At 41.2% G+C, this 20,563-nt stretch overlaps 1 protein-coding gene across 7 annotated transcripts in view; it reads right to left on the bottom strand.

The window, feature by feature from the left end:
- Positions 1 to 20,563, bottom strand: part of kcnt1b (potassium sodium-activated channel subfamily T member 1b) — a 266,028-nt gene that overhangs the window by 53,655 nt on the left and 191,810 nt on the right. For all 7 annotated transcript variants that reach the window (XM_055660124.1, XM_055660122.1, XM_055660118.1 and 4 more), the window contains 3 exons: positions 18,104 to 18,212; positions 15,958 to 16,107; positions 12,073 to 12,311 (listed from right to left, as the gene is read on the bottom strand). In XM_055660124.1, coding sequence (XP_055516099.1) covers positions 12,073 to 12,311; positions 15,958 to 16,107; positions 18,104 to 18,212 — 498 coding nt within the window. The remainder of the gene's footprint in view (positions 1 to 12,072; positions 12,312 to 15,957; positions 16,108 to 18,103; positions 18,213 to 20,563) is intronic.

The following is a 20,563-nucleotide window of genomic DNA, read 5'->3' as shown; positions in this document are numbered from 1 at the left end:
ACAGATTTCAGGCCATTTGCAGACCATGCAATCAGCTATATGTAGTATAACCTGGTTTGATATATTGGACAAGGCCAAAATAATGGCTAACCATTCCTTCAATGGTGCATTTTAGAACAGTATACAAGTCATGCATACAAATGACGTGACAGGTAATCTCATCTCAGGGTTGATACCTTTTATATAAAAAATGGTACAATAACGTGGAAGGGAAAAGGGATGCTCTTAGCATTCCTGCGGAGAAACTGGAAGAGAACATTGATAGTTCAGCCAGTGCAATGAGCATTGTAGGCATTGCCTTGGGACTCTCTAAACAGAAGAGTGTATTTGCAGACTGAAGGAGAATATAGCACCTTCAGAACTTCCAATTTAAAGTGTGCTTGTAGTGTGATAAAAGTGTTCATTGAGTGATATGTAGTGAATCACCTGGCTGGGTCAGGAAGATATTAAGCAACTAGTAGTCGTGTCAAATTGCTCAATAATTCACTGTTTCTGATAAGGTTGGCTTCATTCCAGGGTTAAAATTTGGACCAAGTTTCTATTGCAAATGATGCATTCATCTTCATAGGATGCACACATGTATGTATATTTGACAATGGATTAAAAGTAACTAAAATGATGCGAGGGATAGATGGGGTAGACAGTCAGAACAATCCCCCCCCATGATCGAAATGTCAAGCATTAGAGGGCAAGAGGAGCAAAGTTTAAAAATATGCGGGGTATGTTATTTTTCCCGCACACAGGGTGGATGCCTGGAGCCCACTGCCAGAGGCGGTGATGGGGACAGATACGGTAGTGATATTGAAGAGTATTTTAGATGGGGGCATGAATATGCGGGGAATGGAGGGATATGGATCACGTGCAGGCAAAGGGGATTAGTTTAATCTGGCGTTAATTTGGCACGGGCATTGTGGGCCAAAAGGTCTCTTCCTGTACAGTACGGTTCTATGGTCTTTAAAGTGGAAAGCAAAGAGCACAGCTACAGGACAGCCACAGCGGCGGGGGATTGAAGTGTCGAGTCTAGGAGACAGAAATCTTGCTTCTGTGAGTGATGACATCCTCAGTAGCAAGGGGTTCAAAAAAGGACCCAGCAATTTGTTCACATGATAGTAGACAGTCGATTCATAAAGAGTGGCCAATAACTACACCTTTGCTGGAAATCTCTGGGGTGTTTGTAACAATGCCACCTTAATCCAGTTTGATGCTGATGCTGTGGTAGAGGAGTCTATGCACATCTTGGAAAAGAACATAGTGTTTACACTAATTCAGCTGTTCACTGAGCTGCTAAACTATCTGAGCAGTGAAGGCACGTTAAAATATCTCAGATGAAAAGAGAAGCAGAGAACGATAATCAGATTGAAATCCACCCAGAGGGAACATCAGAGGTGATGTCCCACCCCCCCCCCCCCCCCGCCCCCCCCCCCCCCCCCCCCCCCCCCCCCCCCCCCCCCGCCGCCCCCCCCCCCCCGCAGCAGTGAAAAGGAAGGATCATTATCCATGAGTAATGGAAGTGAGAGTTGGTTTGTTTACTTGAATCAAGAAGATGAGAAGCAATATATTAAAAAAAAATTATTCAGGAATTGTTGTTCTTGGATTTGAGATATCTTGATGTCATTTTTCAAGAACGGACAACTGTAATTGCGCAGGAGGATGTGTTGGTCGGTGTCAAGTTTGGCATTTATATTTGATGTTTATAAATGTATACATGGAACAGACCAAGCATCCTTAATAATACAGAAGGCAAGAATTGTCAAAGATGAAAATGGAAGGAGAAATCATTTATTTGGTTTATCATTTCCAGGATATATTAGTAGCATAACTGACATTAGTTTATATCATTGTGCTTTAGTTGAGAAGATCAGAACTAAGGAGATTTATCGTTTGTTAAATTTATTGCGGTGACAATGTATATAGATACAAGGCTGTCTAAATGATAAGTTAACTTATAATGTTATGCCCTTTACAAATAGCTCATAGACAGAATTATTTACATTTAATAAATAATTAACGTAATCATGGATTTGTTAATAGGCTTTTTAAGGGAAAGTTTATATAACTACAATTTGCATCATGCAGCATGACGTCTGTTACAGTGTTTCATCAGCCACTTGTCTGAGCATCAATAACAGATGGTTGGAAGTTCCACTCTTCTTATCTCACTAAACAGCAATGCCGTACAATCTATGGAAGTTATAGGCACACAAGCCCAATGGCCTTAGCAGTGAAGTACCGCATCAAATGGCAGAATTAAACCAAGTCTATTTTGACAGCTACTCTGTAGATTTATATCATGCAGGAAAACTAATCAGAATGATTTAAAACAAAAACTGCCTTGTCCTGTCCATTTTCAGTCATAACATATAGATATTTGTCATTTGGGTATTCCATTGTCAAACCCCATCTCGGCAAATAAAAATGTGGCAGTGTAAAGCCATGAACAAAGTGCTGGAGGAACTCAGTGAGCCCGGCAGCATCTGCGGAAGGAAATGGACAGACGATGGACGTTTCCAGGAGTCATTGTGTATGATAACTGAGATTAACTGCGGAGGGAAATAGACAATGGGCAGATGCTGCCTGAACCGCTCAGCTACTCCTGTACTTTGCTTTTTCACTCGGGATTTCAGCATCTGCAGTCTCTCGTGTCTCCACTGGAACAGCATTAACCCATTTCTGTGAATGTTATATTCAGATAACTCAAGGCCACAAATAATGCCATTGGACCTTGGATGCCCTGCATCTTTAATCTCTAAACACGAATAGGCAATATTTTGCATCAGTACTGACTCAAGGGGTCCCGACCTGAAACGTCACCTATCCATGTCCCCCAGAGATACTGCCTGATCTGCTGAATTAGTCCAGAACTTTGTGTCTTTTTCTGTGCCTTGCCTTGCTTTTTCCTTGCCTTGTTTATAATCTCCAAGGGGATTCATCACTTTCCCAGCCACCTGACTAGTGCATTGATATTTGCCTGCCCTATAGAGCTTGTTTCCCACACTACAAATTGCAAGGCCAAATATTATATAATCTACAAACTTTTTAATCAGGTCCCAACATCCAATCTAACTCAGTGTTCACTTGGCAGTAAAGCAACTGATTTAGCACCAAACTCTCCATACAACACAACAAGCAACATTACAGTTACTAAAATATCTCCTAACAATCTGTTTCTTTCGGCCTGTGCTGCAAACTGCATTAATGTCACTTTCCCTCGTGTTCCAGGTTTTAACTGAGAGGTTTACAAAGCAGACTGCATGATCACCTGCTGTCCTAGTCTCTCTGGTGGTGAGCACCAGATCTCCTGATCAGTCAGTGCTTCAATCATTTTGTCACTGTGCTGACTGAATGCTCAACACTATTCATATCCATCAGTAAGCATTGCATGGAGATAAGATGTCTTAAAATGGAAGAAGTTCACTACCTTCTTCCAGTTAAATGCTGCAATATAATGATAGATATACTCAGGAAACGATTGCATAGTCCAATGGTAGACACAGGAGATTGTAGATGCTGGAAGCCTGAGCAAGAAGCAAACTGTTGGAGGAACTCAACGGGTCAGGCAGCATCTGTGGAAGAAAATGGACAGACACCATTTTGAAGAACTGTCTCGACCTGAAACGTCATCTGCCCATTTCCTTCCACAGATGCTGCCTTTGAGTTCCTCCAGCTTTGTGATTTCACAGTCCAGACTCCCATCAACTAAAACAAATTCTAATCTGAACCTTCATATCCTGGGTGAAATTATTGCTTCTGAATTCCCTCTAATCCCATTCATTACTTTAACTGTATGGTCCCAAATTATTTGCATAATTGGTGGTGACCAGAATTACACACACTACTCCTCCTGTGGCCTAACGTGTTTAATACAGTTCCAGCAAGACTCCATCGCTTTTACTTTATGTCTTTATGTCCTCCAAATTTTTTTATTTTCTTACAGAACTGCCCTCTCCACACCTTACAGTTTACAACGGATTATCTATCATGCCTTGTTTCCCCTTCACAAGAGGCCTCAGGCAGCACCTGGTTAAATCCCATTCACTACCATGTCTTTACAGCTGACCAATCCATTGCTAACTCTCTGCAGTCAATAATTATATCCGGTTGGATATATTCACCAGGTGATCAATTATATTTTCCAATACTCCAATCTTTCTAAAATTATGAATTAACAGATTAACAGATACTTTTATTAAAAAAATCTCCAAAGACTTTCTCTCTGAAGATGATTTCACTGGTGTTCAGGTCCTGCAATTTCTGAAAATTCCAGAAAAATCCAGGAGGGAATGCAGTCCAGCCAGCCACATGCTAGGGTGTAAACAGTCTGGGCTATACATATAGAAACATAGAAAATAGGTGCAGGAGTAGGCCATTCGTCCCTGCACCGCCATTCAATATGATCATGGCTGATCATCCAACTCAGTATCCTGTACCTGCCTTCTTGCCATACCCCCTGATCCCTTTAGCCACAAGGGCCACATCTAACTTCCTCTTAAATATAGCCAATGAACGGGCCTCAACTACCTTCTGTGGCAGAGAATTCCAGAGATTCACCACTCTCTGTGTGAAAAATGTTTTTCTCATCTCGGTCCTAAAAGATTTCCCCCTTATCCTTAAACTGTGATCCCTTGTTCTGGACTTCCCCAACATTAGGAACAAGCTTCCTACATCTAGCCTGTCCAACCCCTTAAGAATTTTGTAAGTTTCTATAAGATCCCTCCTCAATCTTCTAAAATCTAGCGAGTACAAGCCGAGTCTATCCAGTCCTTCTTCATATGAAAGTCCTGACATCCCAGGAATCAGTCTGGTGAACCTTCTCTGTACATCTCCCATAAAGCCTCAAATCATTATTACCCCGTATAACACACAGCAAATGTACCACCCAGTAATGATGTTTGCTACTAGAGGCACAAGGAATAGCAGCTGCTGGAACCTTGAGCTAAACGCAAAGTGCTGGGGGAACACAGCGGGTTAGACAGCATCGTTGGGTAGACAACGTTTTGACCCAAATCATTGCCTGCTCTTTCCCTACTCAGATGCCGCCAGACTTTGAGTTACTGCAGCACTCTGTGTTTTGCTTACGTTTGCCTCTGCATTGGTTTATAATAATGAAGAGTCACACAAAAACGCAAGTGAAAATAATTCAAGAGATGAAGGGGAAAAAAACACCTGAAAACATGAACTTAATGCAAATGAGTATTAACGTTGACACATAAAGGAAGACTGCAAATGTTGGAAATCAGAGAAAAAAAAATGTTAAAGGCCAGTCAGCAGAACCAGTTCTGATGACAATATTCAAGTGCCAACCTATTTTTTCGTTAATGTGTCATCCAAATTGCTGCACATTTCCAACATTTGCCTTTGGTATCCAAAGATTACTGTTATTAGATTATGCTTCTAAACTAATTATTTGGCATTTCATGAGGTGTATCAAATAATGCATATCCATCCAATAACATTACATGCACTGCAATTGGAACTGCACAATTTAAACAATAATCCTTACCATGGCTAAAGCAGAACAAATTGCAATGAAGCTTACAAAAACAAAAATTAGACAGGACTCAAAACCCTTTCAGGTGAGTTGATGTATGATGGCAGGATGTGCATGCATTACTTACCATAGGCTGTGGACTGGTTAACTTCACGTCACACATACAAAGGAGAAGAAAGCAGTAACAGAAAGGGAACAGTCAACGCAAACCCCATCAACATCGCAACACCTCAAAGGAGAAGTCCTGCCTTACTTTTGCATTTGGAACATTACATTAAAAAGTAGATTTAGGCATGACAGTGAGATGACCATGTCAATCTTCAGGCTTGTTTGACAAATCACTAATAGTTTGGCACTCATTCAAAGATCATTGATGGAAAGGTGAACCCAGGATGTAGACAGTTCAGCGGACTGTCTTTGTTTTAAATTAATAATAAAGTTATGGAACTGGGGTTGCACCAATTGAATAGAATGTAAATAAAAATAATCAAGAAAGAATAATGAGGAAAAAGAAAAAAAAGTGACAGTATTAAAAGCTTTGTATTAATGTAGAACACTCTTAATCAATGTTAATTGATAAAGTATCAAAGTTGAATTCTTTTCAACTTCAGTGAATAGGAAATTTGCTGGAAGTGCACAATCTTTATATACCAAATCAAAAGTGACAACAATGCAGCAACAAAAATTAATAAGAACACTTTTTTTTAAATAAAGGTGGATAATTGTTTTTATAAAAAGTATATATAGTGCTCATTGTGATAAAAAAACACTATTACCATATATATAAACCCACTGTCAATAACCACACTATACAATGGCAGTTCAAAGCATGTATTATTTTATAAATAACTTTATTAGGGAAGTTCTAAGTTTGTACCCTAAATGATATTCTGCCATTCAGTAAGATGTGGCTTTTGTATTAGCCCCAATCGTTCTTTTATTTATTGTTTCTTTGTTGTAAGTACTTTTCAGCCAAGTCTTTGTCAAATATTACTCCAGCTAATTTGTACTAGGACACAACCCATACAAAATGGTTTTGGTTCCCTGATGCAGAGGCTGTGGCTGAAATCAGGACTAAAGATACGAGGATAAACCGAGCGAGGCCACAATTCCCAAACTGCATGACAATTTCTCTGACATAACATACAACTATTTCAGTCGAACATGAGCACACCAGTCTCAGAACACTTGGATTTTCCCCCTTAGTTCTTAAAATAAATGATTGAGTGAAATGCTTGATGATTAACATTTGTGTTGTGGCCACAAGTCCTCTACCCAGCAGAAACAGAAGTGACTTCCATTTCTCTCATCAATGACCCAAGTTTTGCAGATGTAATGACAATTATACTCTTAAAGTTCGTTGGCATTTTGCAAAACTGGAAGTAATTTTTCAAGCATCCAGAGATACTTAAGTGTGGAAGGTCCTGTCAGTGAAACCTGCTTTTCCATACCAGTGCAATCTGTATATTTTTTTCAAATCATTGAACAGATGAATGTTTCAACGTTTTAATAACATCCTCAATACAAAATCATGACAAAATTAAATTCCACTGAATAAGGGTCAGTATGATTCACCGTATCAATCAATCTTTGATGATGCAGTTACTGTCGAAAGCCTCCAGACACTGGAAAATTAATTCCATATAAACTTCATTTACTTTGGATACTCATACCCAAATTAAATGCTATTTTAAATTTTTAAATGTTATTAAAGTTAAGAGATCACAGTTCCTATCTTAATCTCACTCAACGGTTCCAATCTTTGAGCACTCTGTAAAATGTTTACAAAGTTAGCTCATAAATTGGAGATATTTCACTTTATGCACATTCTTCAAGGCATTTGCTTAATTAAATCATTATTGCTGAATGCAAGAAATATGGTAAAGCTGATGCCAAAATTAATACCAGAAAATTGGAAGACCCCAGGGTTCTCTGAGTCTTATGTGCATCTTTCTTTGAGGCCAGCAAAAGAAACTATGCTTGCATGCAGATGACAGCGTCCAACCTGATGTCTTGTTCATTTTTAAGGGCTTTTGTCAAGACGTTATCTTGCAAGAAACTAACACTCACTGTGTAGTATTACAGTGAGGCCAGGGCAAAATTTAAAGGAGATGTGCGGAGCAAGTTTTATTTTACACACAGATGGGTGAATGCCTAGAATATGCTGCCAGCGGTAGAATGTAATAATAATAATAATAATAAATACTTTATTGATCCCCTCAGGGAAATTCAGATGTCCAGAAGCCCCAGAATGTGGAGGCAGATATAACAGTGGCGTTTAAGAGCTTATGGATAGACACATGGATATGCAGGGAATGGAGAGATGAGGATCAGATGCAGGCAGATAAGATTAGTTTATCTTGGCATCATGTTTGGCATGGACATTGCGGGCTGTAAGGCCTGGTTCTGTGCGGTATTGTTCTGTGATCAATAAATGGCTCAAAATCCATTCTGAATGAAATATGTTAGTGCTTTCACTTCTACGAGAATGGTTCAAGAAGATCGCAAATACCACTAATATCCTCTAATCCAGTAGGTATTTTGAAAATTGTTTAAGACACACTCATTAAAGCAAGCGAATAGTATTCCATCGCACTCCTGACATATGCTTGTAGATGGGGTGTCTGATGAGTCATTTGCCACAAAATACTAGTCTCTGACCTGCTCATGGCTATAGAATTCATGTGACTAGCCAAATGAATTTCTAGTCAACAGTGACACCAGGATCCTGGTGATGAGGGTCTCGACAATGGTCACACCATTGAATGTCATGGGTTGTTGATTAGATTCTCTCTTGTTAGAGAATAGCATTGCCTAGCACAATTGGTACTTACCACATCAGCCCATGCCTGAATGCTGCATAGTTATTACTGTATGCAGGTATAGATCGATTATTTTGCCACAATAAAATCATGATGCAAGGATCAGCTATACTTCTCCTGTCCTGATGATGGAAGGAAAGTCACTGACAAACCAGCTGAAGGTGACCTAGGACACTGGTGACATTTCAACACCATACTTTGTGTGAATAAACACAGCAGGTCAGCAGGTCAGGCAGCATCTGTGGAAGGAAATGTCCAGACGATGTCTGAAGAAGGGTCACGACCCAAAATGTCACCTGTCCATTTCCCTCCACTGATGCTACCTAACCCAGTGAGTTCTTCCAGCACTTGGTTGTTTGCTAAACATTCCAGCATCTGCATCTCCTTGTGACTCCAACCATTGGATTTGTTCCCCCTTAATAGCCATTGAATTCAGTTTTATCAAAACTCCTCAATGCCACTTTGATGTCAAGGGCAGCAGCTGAGGTAACACCGCTTTTTGGTCCATGGTTGAAAACAATCGTCACTGAACAACTTTTCTAAGTTAACATAACTCACTATGTGGCTGGAACGTGGTTATAGACCATTGAACATATTTGGTGTAGAGGTTGATAGATCTCTAAAGGCAGCAGCACAGGTAGAGAGATGAAGAAGAAACCTTAGGGGAATGCTGCCTTTATTAGCCATGACCTAGAATATAAGAGCATGAAGATGATGGCATAACTTAGAAAAATGTGAATTAGGCCACATGTGGAGGACCGTGTGCAGTTCTGGTCATTGCATCAACAGAAAGATGTGATTTAATTGGAGAGGGTGCAGAGCAGATTTACCATGGATGGAACATTGCAATTGCGAGAACAGATCGGACAGGTTATTTTCCTTGGACTGGTGGAGACTGAGAGTTTCCTGATAGTGGTGTACAAGATTACGAGGGGCAGAGTTAGGGTGGATTGTGGGAAACTCTTCCCCCCAACGCCAAGTGGCGTGGGCCACTGGAGGCCCTGCAGCAGCCGGGGGATCGCATGGTTCAGGACCCGATGGAGGACCCACAGCAGGTTGATCGGATGCGGCCTGCGACAGCACGGAGTGGTGGAGGACCTTGACCACATCACCTGGCCTGGCCAACCATTGCAACTCCTTACCCAGAGTCGTCACCAGGACAACGGGCCTTTGTGGCCAAGACAGGACAATTTTAAGGACTTTGAAACTTGTTGAGATACAAGATGGCACCAGAAAAGTGGCAACTCATGCACTCTTCCAGTGTAATCTGCTATTCCTACACTACAATTGTTGCAGTCTAATCCCGAGGTATGATTGTGCTTATGTATAGTAAGATTATACTGACTTGAATGCAAAACAAATCATTTGCACTGTATCTAGGTGCATGTGACAATAAAGTATTACTAAACGATTGAACCATTGAATTTCCAAAGCCAGAGGGCATCTTGATGGGAGTAATAGGATCAGAGGGAATCTGAAGAAATGAGTCACCCAGAGTGCGGTTGGAATCTGAACTGCACCGAGCAGAATGTGGAGGCAGGTACTCTCAAAACATTTAGAAGGTATCTTGAATTTCCGTGGCATAGAAGTGCTGGCGTGTAGGATTAGTATAGCTCAAGGGTTCCCAACCTGGGGTAAATTTACCTCCAGGAGGTAAACTTGGTGATTCTGGATTTGTACATATTTTTCTCATTGACTGACTGTGTTTGGTTCTGGTATACACCAAATCTGTTCATCATTAGTTGTTCATAAATAAGTGAAATAACATTGTTATGTGCTATTAAAGTTGCCAGGGATAAACGGGACGAAAAAGGTTGGGAACCCCCGATAGCTAGACATTTGATGGCCAGTATGGACATGGTGGGCTGCAACATCTTTTACTGTGCCATGGGATTCTCACTCTATAATTGGGCAAGACCAAGAAGACATCTGCTCCTGTACGAGTGGCTAGTTACCAACGTCAATCATGTGTGATGTTGCAAGCAGAAATGCAGGGTCAAGTATTGGTTTGTTGGTAAAGTGAGATCAGACGGTGTCGCATCTTTGGATCGGGACCCATTTTGAAGACAATTGTTCTGTCATTATTGTTACTGACAGTTAAATACCACAACTTAATTCAATGTGGGATTGGCAACTCCAACATCTGAAAACCTTTTAGGAATTGTCACATATTGAGATTGAAATAACCTCGTTCGATGCTTGAGCTTCTTCTTTCTTCTTGTCTGAATCAACGCAACCTCTGGATAAGCACTAGCTCTATATAATTGACCTTCACATAAACATTCCAGGACAAACACAAAAAATACATTTTGTGTAATTTTGATACACATAATTTCACCGAATACAATTCATTCTGGCTGTGGATTAGCTCCAGTATTGGTGGGACTACGGGTTAAAGTCTTCAAGCCCACCTTAATTATTGGTGGCACATTTTAACACCCATCAGGGATTAGACATGAATTTTGCCTCTTGAACTAGCCCAATAAACCCTTTTTTTCTCCCCAACCCTCCCCATGGAGATTGTGCCAAGAAATTGGCCTTTAAGCATTTTTGGTTTGCTAATGCTAAATTGGAAGTTACAATTATAACTGCAAAATTAGGACATATTTGCTTTAGGAAAGTGTTATCATGATTTAAGAGACATTAAAATGCAGCCTATCACAGCATTCCCACACCAGGAAAAACGTTCTGCACTGTTAAATCGGGAAGGAACAAATTAGTCCAATTTCAAGGCAAGGGAATGGAAAAATGTGAAGTGGAAATCAAGAAGGGTTTATGCGGGGGGGACACGGGGAACTGCAGATGATGGATTCTTGAGCAAAGCACAAAGTTGCTGGAGGAGCTCAGTGGGTCAGGCAGCATCTTTGAAGGGAGTGGACAGGCAACGTTTCAGGTTGGGACCCTTCTTCATACTCTGGGGTATGCTGGGATAGGCCAGGGTGGAAAGAGGGAAAGTATTTTAAACAGGGAATGGGCTCCCTGAGCTTCAGAACAACCCTATTGGGCTTGGGGGCATGAACAAATGATTCACGTTTACTGAAGTTTTTTCCCCATGGAAGGAACCAACACACTGTAGAATATTTTGTCAACCTCCATTTATCAAGATGTTAGCAAAGAATTAAGAGTCAAAATAATTTGGTTGTTTGCCTCTATAAATGCTCTCTGGCCCACTGAGATTCTCCCACACATTTTATATTTTTTCTCCTTATTCCAGCATCAGTCTTTTGTCTCTAGATCTTTTATAATTTGTTTTAAAGGCTGCCCGTATTGTTAATGGTACCTAGAGAAAATGACTCTTCCATTCAGTATTTGCATTCATTGTGACAATGGAATGCAATTAAAGTTCTCGGAAGCAATTCAAATGACAGGCAATTGGAAGTGGCCATGTTTGTTCCGCTCACATCCAAAGTCAAACCACAAAGAGCCAAATGAGATGTTTGTTAATTAGAAACTCCAGGTGCTAGAATCTTGAAAGAAAAATCAAAATGCTGGAAGAACAGTGGATCAGGTCGCATCTTTGGGGCGAATGGACAGGCGATGTTTTGGTCAGTAGATTTCATCAGATCTATATATGCTTTTACATATAAAACTCCGCCCCACTCCGCCCCACTCCACCATAGCATCTTGGTCTACTTTCTATTCTCTCTCACGCGTCCAGTCCTGATAAAATCCTACTTTATGGGCCTTGACACAGACATAAGGATTTTCAAGGTAGAAAAGAATGCTGAGCTTGAGTGTAGATATTTAAGTTATATCACTCACCCATACTGGCAATGATGCTGTGGACAGGTAGCCTGGAAGGTCCACTGAAGATGCTCCCTGAAGTCAGGCTTTGTCGTTTTTGTTTCTCTTCCTCTTTGAAGATGAATGCAGAGTTTTCTTCTTTGGTGATATTGATGTAAAAGCAGATGTCTGAACTGGCCATGATGTACCGAGGTCCAGGGTTGAGCAAGATGCTCTTGTTGTCCTCTTTCTTTGCACCTATCAGGCAGACACCATACCTGCAGGAAAAAAATGGAAAAGGTACAAGGTGCTTGAGGAACTCAGTGAGTCAGGCAGCATTTCTGGGGAACATGGATAGTTGACATTGTGTAGGGACCCTTCTTCAGACTGATTTAGAAAGCAAGGAAGCCAACTACTTACTATGTCAGCCTTTTATTCTATCTGGGTAACCCACAAATTCATTTCCATATAGTTTAGGGATACAGCATGGAAAAGGTCCTTCATCCCAACAAGTCCATGCCAACCATCGATCATCCGTTCACACTCGTTCTATGTTATGCCACTTTCGCATCCGTTCCCTACACACTAGGGACAACTTACCATGGCTAATTAATCGGCAAAACCGCATGTCTTTGCGATGTGGGTGGAAACTGGAGTACCCAGATGAAATCCATGCAGTCACGGGGAGAACTTGTGAACCTTGGTCTCTGGTGCTGTGAGGCAACAACTCTACCAGTTGTGCCACCCAAACAAATTCTTACAATAATTTAAAATTCATATTGGAAGTTCATTCCATGATCTAAAACAAGTTAGATGAACATTACAGTGAAATAGTTTTGATGACATACATTCACTCAAATGCTGAATTTAATTGAATTTAATTCACTACTGACTCTTTTGAAGCATATTTACAATTACAACTCAAGAGCAGAAATGTATAATCTGAGGAAATCTGAGGAAGGACATTATTGCCATAGAGGGAGTGCAGAGACGGTTCACCAGACTGATTCCTGGGATGTCAGGACTGTCTTATGAAGAAAGACTGGATAGACTTGGTTTATACTCTCTAGAATTTAGGAGATTGAGAGGGGATCTTATAGAAACTTACAAAATTCTTAAGGGGTTGGACAGGCTAGATGCAGGAAGATTGTTCCCGATGTTGGGGAAGTCCAGGACAAGGGGTCACAGCTTAAGGATAAGGGGGGGAATCCTTTAAAATCGAGATGAGGAGAACTTTTTTCACACAGAGAATGGTGAATCTCTGGAACTCTCTGCCACAGAGGGTAGTTGAGGCTAGTTCATTGGCTATATTTAAGAGGGAGTTAGATGTGGCCCTTGTGGCTAAGGGGATTAGGGGGTATGGAGAGAAGGCAGGTACGGGATACTGAGTTGGATGATCAGCCATGATCATATTGAATGGCGGTGCAGGCTCGAAGGGCCGAATGGCCTACTCCTGCACCTAATTTCTATTTTCTATGTTTCTATAAGAAGGAACTGTATAAGAAAATCGAACTGTAAAAAATGCTGGAGAAACGAAGGTGGACAAAAATGCTATGGAGAAAAATAGGCAACGCGGGTCTAGGCAGCATCTATGGAGAAGAACGAAATAGAGCAACATGACTTCAGAATTTTTAGGGGTAATATGAGGGGGAACTTCTTTACGCAGAGAGTCTAAAACCCTTGGTATTCGGTCTGAAGAAGGGAATGGTTTGCAGGCAAAGGGGAAAAAACGTTGCCTATTTCCCGTTCGCTCCCTTCGCTCCATAGATGCTGCCTCACCCGCTGAGTCTCTCTAGTGTTTTTGTCTACCAGCAGAAATGTATTGTGCTCATAAAGTTTACTCCTCGCAGGACAATAGCAGAACATTATATCAAAGCTTAAAGATGAGTACATTCATTAATATGCAGTGTGGCTCAGCTGGCATCCACATCCCAACCAGGGATATCTTTTCATCCAAAACCACTAATCATGATCCAATTTGAAAAAGATTTGCATTTTCTACTCTCCAGGATTTATGCCTTTAACATATACTTCCAAAAGGCACAGACTATTGGTCACAATTCTTCACGACGATATTAAAAAACTATTCACTATTCATCCCATCGAGGTTCCAGGGAAATGACATTGCCTTGGTTAGCTGCCATGCATATTTGCATGATTTACATATCCAAAAATGAAATCACCACTGTAAAACCATTATCGTTACTCTCCATCTGTCTTCTCGTATCCTTCTTTCTCACTCTCATTGTTATTTTCATCACTGTACGTGCTAGGGTCCAGAACAATGCCTCTGCTAACTGAAAGGAGCTTGAAGCAGGAGGAATAAAGCATGAAGGCTAATACAGAAAGATGCCCATGAGCAGTGTCTGCAGCATCTGTAATGCTGATGATAAGATCCTGCAAATGCATGAACAGTTGTGGAAATTCTTCCAATTCAGAGGACAGGTCTATCAGTAGGCCTGTACTGCAGACAGACGCCGCATGAAGACTCACTTTGCCATCAATGTTCTATTTAAATACATTAGAATTTGGATACGGCATTGCGGAATCCAAATGAGTGTTTAAATACATAAAAACATCAGCAATATTCACCGTACCATGGTACACAGCTACAAGTTATCTAAAAGTCAAACTTAGATTCTGAGGAAGGGTCTCGATCCGAAATGTCGCCTGTCCATTCTCGCTGTAGATGCTCCCTGACCAACTGAATTCCTCCAACGCTGTGTTTTGATCAAGATCCCAGCATCTGCCGTTTCCTGCCCTGAACTTGCAGAGAAGATCAAATCTGGCGCTGCATTGTTCATCACTGCTCATAAGATCATTAGAGATAGGAGCAAAATTAGGCCATTCAGCCCATTAAGTCAACTCTGCCATTCAATCATGGCTGATCTATCTCTCCCTCCAACCTCATTCTCCTGCCTTCTCCCCATAACCTCTGACACCTGTACTGATCAAGAATCTATCTCTGGCTTAAAAACTGTATATCCACTGACTTTGCCTCCACAGCCTTCTGTGGCAAAGAATTTCAGATTCAATAGACAATAGACGCAGGAGTAGGCCATTCGGCCCTTCGAGCCAGCACCGCCAGTCAATGCGATCATGGGTGATCATCCCCAATCAGTACCCCGTTCCTGCCTTCTCCCCATATCCCCTGACTCCGCTATCTTTAAGAACCCTATCTAGCTCTCCCTTGAAAGTATCCAGAGAACCGGCCTCCATGCCCTCTGAGGCAGAGAATTCCACAGACTCACAACCCTCTGTGTGAAAAAGTGTTTCCTTATCTCCGTTCTAAATGGCTTACCCCTTCTTTTTAAACTGTGGCCCCTGGTTCTGGACTCCCCCAACATCGCATTCATCACCCTCTAACTACAGAAATTCTTCCTCATCTCCTTCCGAAAAGAATGTCCTATAATTCTGAGGCTATGACCTCTAGTCTTAGACTCTCCCACTAGCATGGACTCAGTGTCCGAAAGCCTTCCATGCTGCTTCTTTTAATCAATCAAAAGAAACCAGATAAATATATAACAATTAATATAATAAATGAATTACCATGATATAGGTGACCATAATAGTGCAAAACCAAAGACCCAAAAACTGATTGAAAGATACTAAATGGAAACAGGCCCTATGTGCCACCAAGTCTATGCCGACCATCGATCACTCATCCATACTCATTCAGTTACCCACCTTCACAGACACCATGTACACTCTGGGGGCAATTTAAAACCCAATTAACCCACAAACTTCAACGTCTTTGGAATGTGACAGGAAACCAGAGCACTTGGAGGAATCCACTGCGGTCAAAGGGAGAACGTGCAAACTCCACACACACAGCACCACCGGGTCTGCGGCGCTGCTCTATCAGCTGTGCCAGTGGGCTGCATTGTTAACAGGACTGTTATTGTGAACATGTACACCACTTACTTTTTGTGGGCATGGAATGAAGCGTAGGTGAAACTCTTCCCTTCATATTCTCCAAAGAACTTGCTGTCGGTGAGTTTAATGTGATAGACCTCATTCCCCGAGCACCGACCATACATCCTCTGCCACTGTTCTGGGGACTGTTGTCCTTCCCTGTAACCATGGAGATGCATTCTTTTATTAGTTTAAAATTCTTCACGAAGCACAGAAGCCTCATGAGATCTACGCAAACCAAACAAGGTGAAACCCAAGGTCAAGAACACCGTTTAGCGATTTCCACTCCCCAACGGCAGGAGAATTCAAGATTATCGTGAGTATTGTTCTGCGATCCTGCATCACCACCCACTTTCTGGTGGCATCTGGCAATGCAAAGCATATTCTGCAACTTGTGTGTTCTTTGCTCAGTGTTGCAAGGAATGAATTGATGGGAAAGGAACAGGGTCCGAGAAGCTCATTTATCCAGAGGCCATGTTTCAAGGATTCAATTATAAATACATTTGTACACTTCAATGAACTAAAGTCTCCTCTGCTGCAATTTTTTTTTTTTTTGCTGTATCTGCTATATAAAAAATGGCAAATAACATTTCAGTTTCCCATGATGTACAAACTTGCAACGTCATCACGGATTAGTTTTTGTGAACAACGCACTGACATATAGACTTGTGCTGATTCCCCTTATGCAGTGTTACTGGTTTCCACCACGTTATACGAAGGTGCTACTGATTAAAGCAAATAAGCAATACAATGTCACAGGCGTCCTCTTGGAAGGGAGCAATTCTTGCTGAGGACATGTTGAGAAATCACTGCCTCAACTTGCAAGTTCAAAAACAAGTTCAAGCCAATTTCAATTATCCCGTCATCTTAAGCTTATTTTAGACAGGCTGATGATATAAGTATTTCATAATTTATCTTAGTGGTCACTGCGGTAACAAACTGATTTTAATTCACAACACAATAGTTAACTGGTGGATTGCATTGTTAGTTCAACCCAAGGTTCCTTCATTGAAATACTACCACAGTTTGTTTGTTTTCTTGTGCCTCGAAACAAGTTGGGAGATTTTCTTTCAATGTCTGATTTTTTATTCCAGTCGTGTGGAATGAATAAAGCCAGCGAGATGTCGCACCAAAATATGCTTCACTTTTAAAAATCACCACTCCCGTCTACATTGAATTTTTTACATTAAATTTCACAATTGTCATGCTTTTACATAAGCTCTAACAATGCATCAAAAAATACCAATTTAAATTAGCTCCCTTTCATATTGAAATTTTTACATTTAATTCCATAACTTGCCATGCTTTTTCATTAATACATTAAAGAAAAACCTGATTTAAGCTGTACAGATGGTGCTAAGTTACAATGACCGTTGGTATTAGATGTTGTTCAGGCCGAATTTGGAGTATTGTGAGTAACTTTGGGCACCATATCCGAGGAAGGATGTGCTGGCTATGGAGGGAGTCCAGAGGAGGTTTACAAGAATGATCCCAGCAATTAATGGGTTAGCACATGATGAGCATTCGATGGAACTGGGCCTGTTCCTTTAGGAAGATGAAGAGGAATTTCTTTAGTCAGAGGGTGGTGAATCTGTGAAATTCTTTGCCACAGAAGGCTTTGGGGGCCGTGTCAATGAATATTTTAAATGCAGAGATAGATATTCTTGATTAGTACGGGTGTCAGTGGTTATGGGGAGAGAATGGGGTTAGGAGAGAGATAGATAGATTAGCCATGATTGAATGGCGGAATAGACTTGATAGGTCAAATGGTCTCATTCTAAACCATCTCTCATGACCTTATGATGGAGAGCACCATCAGGGTAAAACACGTTTTAAATAATAAATCTTGATTCAAACATATGTATAAAGTACATGGATCAAATTCTAATGGGTTAACAAATCAGTAAAATGGATTCATGTAGAACTTCAAGTGAGAATAGTTTATTTTGGCATTGTACTTGGCACAAACATTGTAGGCCAGAGGGTCTGTTCCTATGTTGTGCTTTTCTGTGTTGAACTTGGATCTGAGTCAACCAATGTATTCAACCAGTAATTCAAAATAAATCCGTGTGCAACTCAGTCGACATCATTTAAAGCATATTCTCCTGATAGATTTATACCCTCATAATGGAAGACATGCAAACATGTGACTTACTGTCCCCTAGATGTATGTACCAAGAGAGTGATGAGAGTTGAGGTGGAAGGGCAGATGCAATTCAAGGCTAACATGGCATATTTAAACTCCTCTTCACAAACTACATGATCTACAAAGAAAAGGAAATAAGAACATGGATGAGGATACAGAAGAGCCATTTATAGAGTTTGTATTTTAATGCCAGGAAATTGAATGCTGCAAAATATTTGAAATGGATATCATGTCATTCGATTTAAATTGAAAACCCTGGAAGCATTCAGCAGCTCAGGCAGTATCTAAGAGAACAGTTAAAGTTCATTTTGATGACATTTCACCAGAAATGGTCTCCTAATGCCTGACCTGCTGAGTAGTTCTAGCATTTTCAATTTGTGTTTCCGATTTTGAGAAACTTAAATATTAGCTGTTTCTGATGTTAGTTTCATTACAAATGTCAATCCGAGAAAATATTTCTGATATAGAAACATAGAAACATAGAAATTAGGTGCAGGAGTAGGCCATTCGGCCCTTCGAGCCTGCACCGCCATTCAATATGATCATGGCTGATCATCCAACTCAGTATCCCGTACCTGCCTTCTCTCCATACCCCCTGATCCCCTTAGCCACAAGGGCCACATCTAACTCCCTCTTAAAATATAGCCAATGAACTGGCCTCAACTACCCTCTGTGGCAGAGAGTTCCAGAGATTCACCACTCTCTGTGTGAAAAAAAGTTCTTCTCATCTCGGTTTTTAAAGGATTTCCCCCTTATCCTTAAGCTGTGACCCCTTGTCCTGGACTTCCCTAACATCGGGAACAATCTTCCTGCATCTAGCCTGTCCAACCCCTTAAGAATTTTTGTAAGTTTCTATAAGATCCCCTCTCAATCTTCTAAATTCTAGAGAGTATAAACCAAGTCTATCCAGTCTTTCTTCATAAGACAGTCCTGACATCCCAGGAATCAGTCTGGTGAACCTTCTCTGCACTCCCTCTATGGCAATAATGTTCTTCCTCAGATTTGGAGACCAAAACTGTACACAATACTCCAGGTGTGGTCTCACCAAGACCCTGTACAACTGCAGTAGAACCTCCCTGCTCCTATACTCAAATCCTTTTGCAATGAAAGCTAACATACCATTCGCTTTCTTTACTGCCTGCTGCACCTGCATGCCTACCTTCAATGACTGGTGTACCATGACACCCAGGTCTCGCTGCATCTCCCCCTTTCCCAATCGGCCACCATTTAGATAATAGTCTGCTTTCCCGTTTTTGCCACCAAAATGGATAACCTCACATTTATCCACATTATACTGCATCTGCCAAACATTTTCCCACTCACCCAGCCTATCCAAGTCACCTTGCAGTCTCCTAGCATCCTCCTCACAGCTAACACTGCCCCCAGCTTAGTGTCATCCGCAAACTTGGAGATATTGCCTTCAATTCCCTCATCCAGATCATTAATATATATTGTAAATAGCTGGGGTCCCAGCACTGAGCCTTGCGGTACCCCACTAGTCACTGCCTGCCATTGTGAAAAGGACCCGTTTACTCCTACTCTTTGCTTCCTGTTTGCCAGCCAGTTCTCTATCCACATCAATACTGAACCCCCAATGCCTTGTGCTTTAAGTTTGTATACTAATCTCTTATGTGGGACCTTGTCGAAAGCCTTCTGGAAGTCCAGATACACCACATCCACTGGTTCTCCCCTATCCGCGCTGCTAGTTACATCCTCGAAAAATTCTATAAGATTCGTCAGACATGATTTACCTTTCGTAAATCCATGTTGACTTTGTCCAATGATTTCACCACTTTCCAAATGTGCTGCTATCCCATCTTTAATAACTGACTCTAGCAGTTTCCCCACTACCGATGTTAGACTAACTGGTCTGTAATTCCCCATTTTCTCTCTCCCTCCCTTCTTAAAAAGTGGGGTTACGTTTGCTACCCGCCAATCTTCAGGAACTACTCCAGAATCTAAAGAGTTTTGAAAGATTATTACTAATGCATCCACTATTTCTGGAGCTACTTCCTTAAGTACTCTGGGATGCAGCCTATCTGGCCCTGGGGATTTATCGGCCTTATATGCTTGGCAAGTTGGTAACTCTCTAAGCTGTGGGGTTGCAACAGTTCGAATGAAATAAGCATTGCATACCCACACTGCCAACAAAAAAGGTTATAAGACATAGGAGCAAAATTAGGCAATTTGCCCTTCGATCCTGCTCCGCTATTCGATCATGGCTGATCTATTTTTCCCTCCCAACACCATTCTCCTGCCTTCTTCCTGTAACGTTTTCACCCTTACTTCTCAAGAACCTATCAATCTCCGTTTGTAAAATACTCAATATCTTAGCCTCCACCACTGTCTGAGGCAATGAATTCTGCAGATTCATCACCACCGGGCGAGAGAAATTCCTCCTTTACTCCATTCTAAAGGTACGTCCTTTTATTCTGAGGCTGTGCCCTCAGGTCCTATACGCTGCCACTA

The sequence above is a fragment of the Leucoraja erinacea genome, chromosome 31, assembly GCF_028641065.1.
Source record: "Leucoraja erinacea ecotype New England chromosome 31, Leri_hhj_1, whole genome shotgun sequence".
Lineage (NCBI taxonomy): Eukaryota > Metazoa > Chordata > Chondrichthyes > Rajiformes > Rajidae > Leucoraja > Leucoraja erinaceus.
The sequence above is the reverse complement of the archived record's forward strand: the minus strand, read 5'-3'. Positions and strand labels throughout refer to the sequence as shown.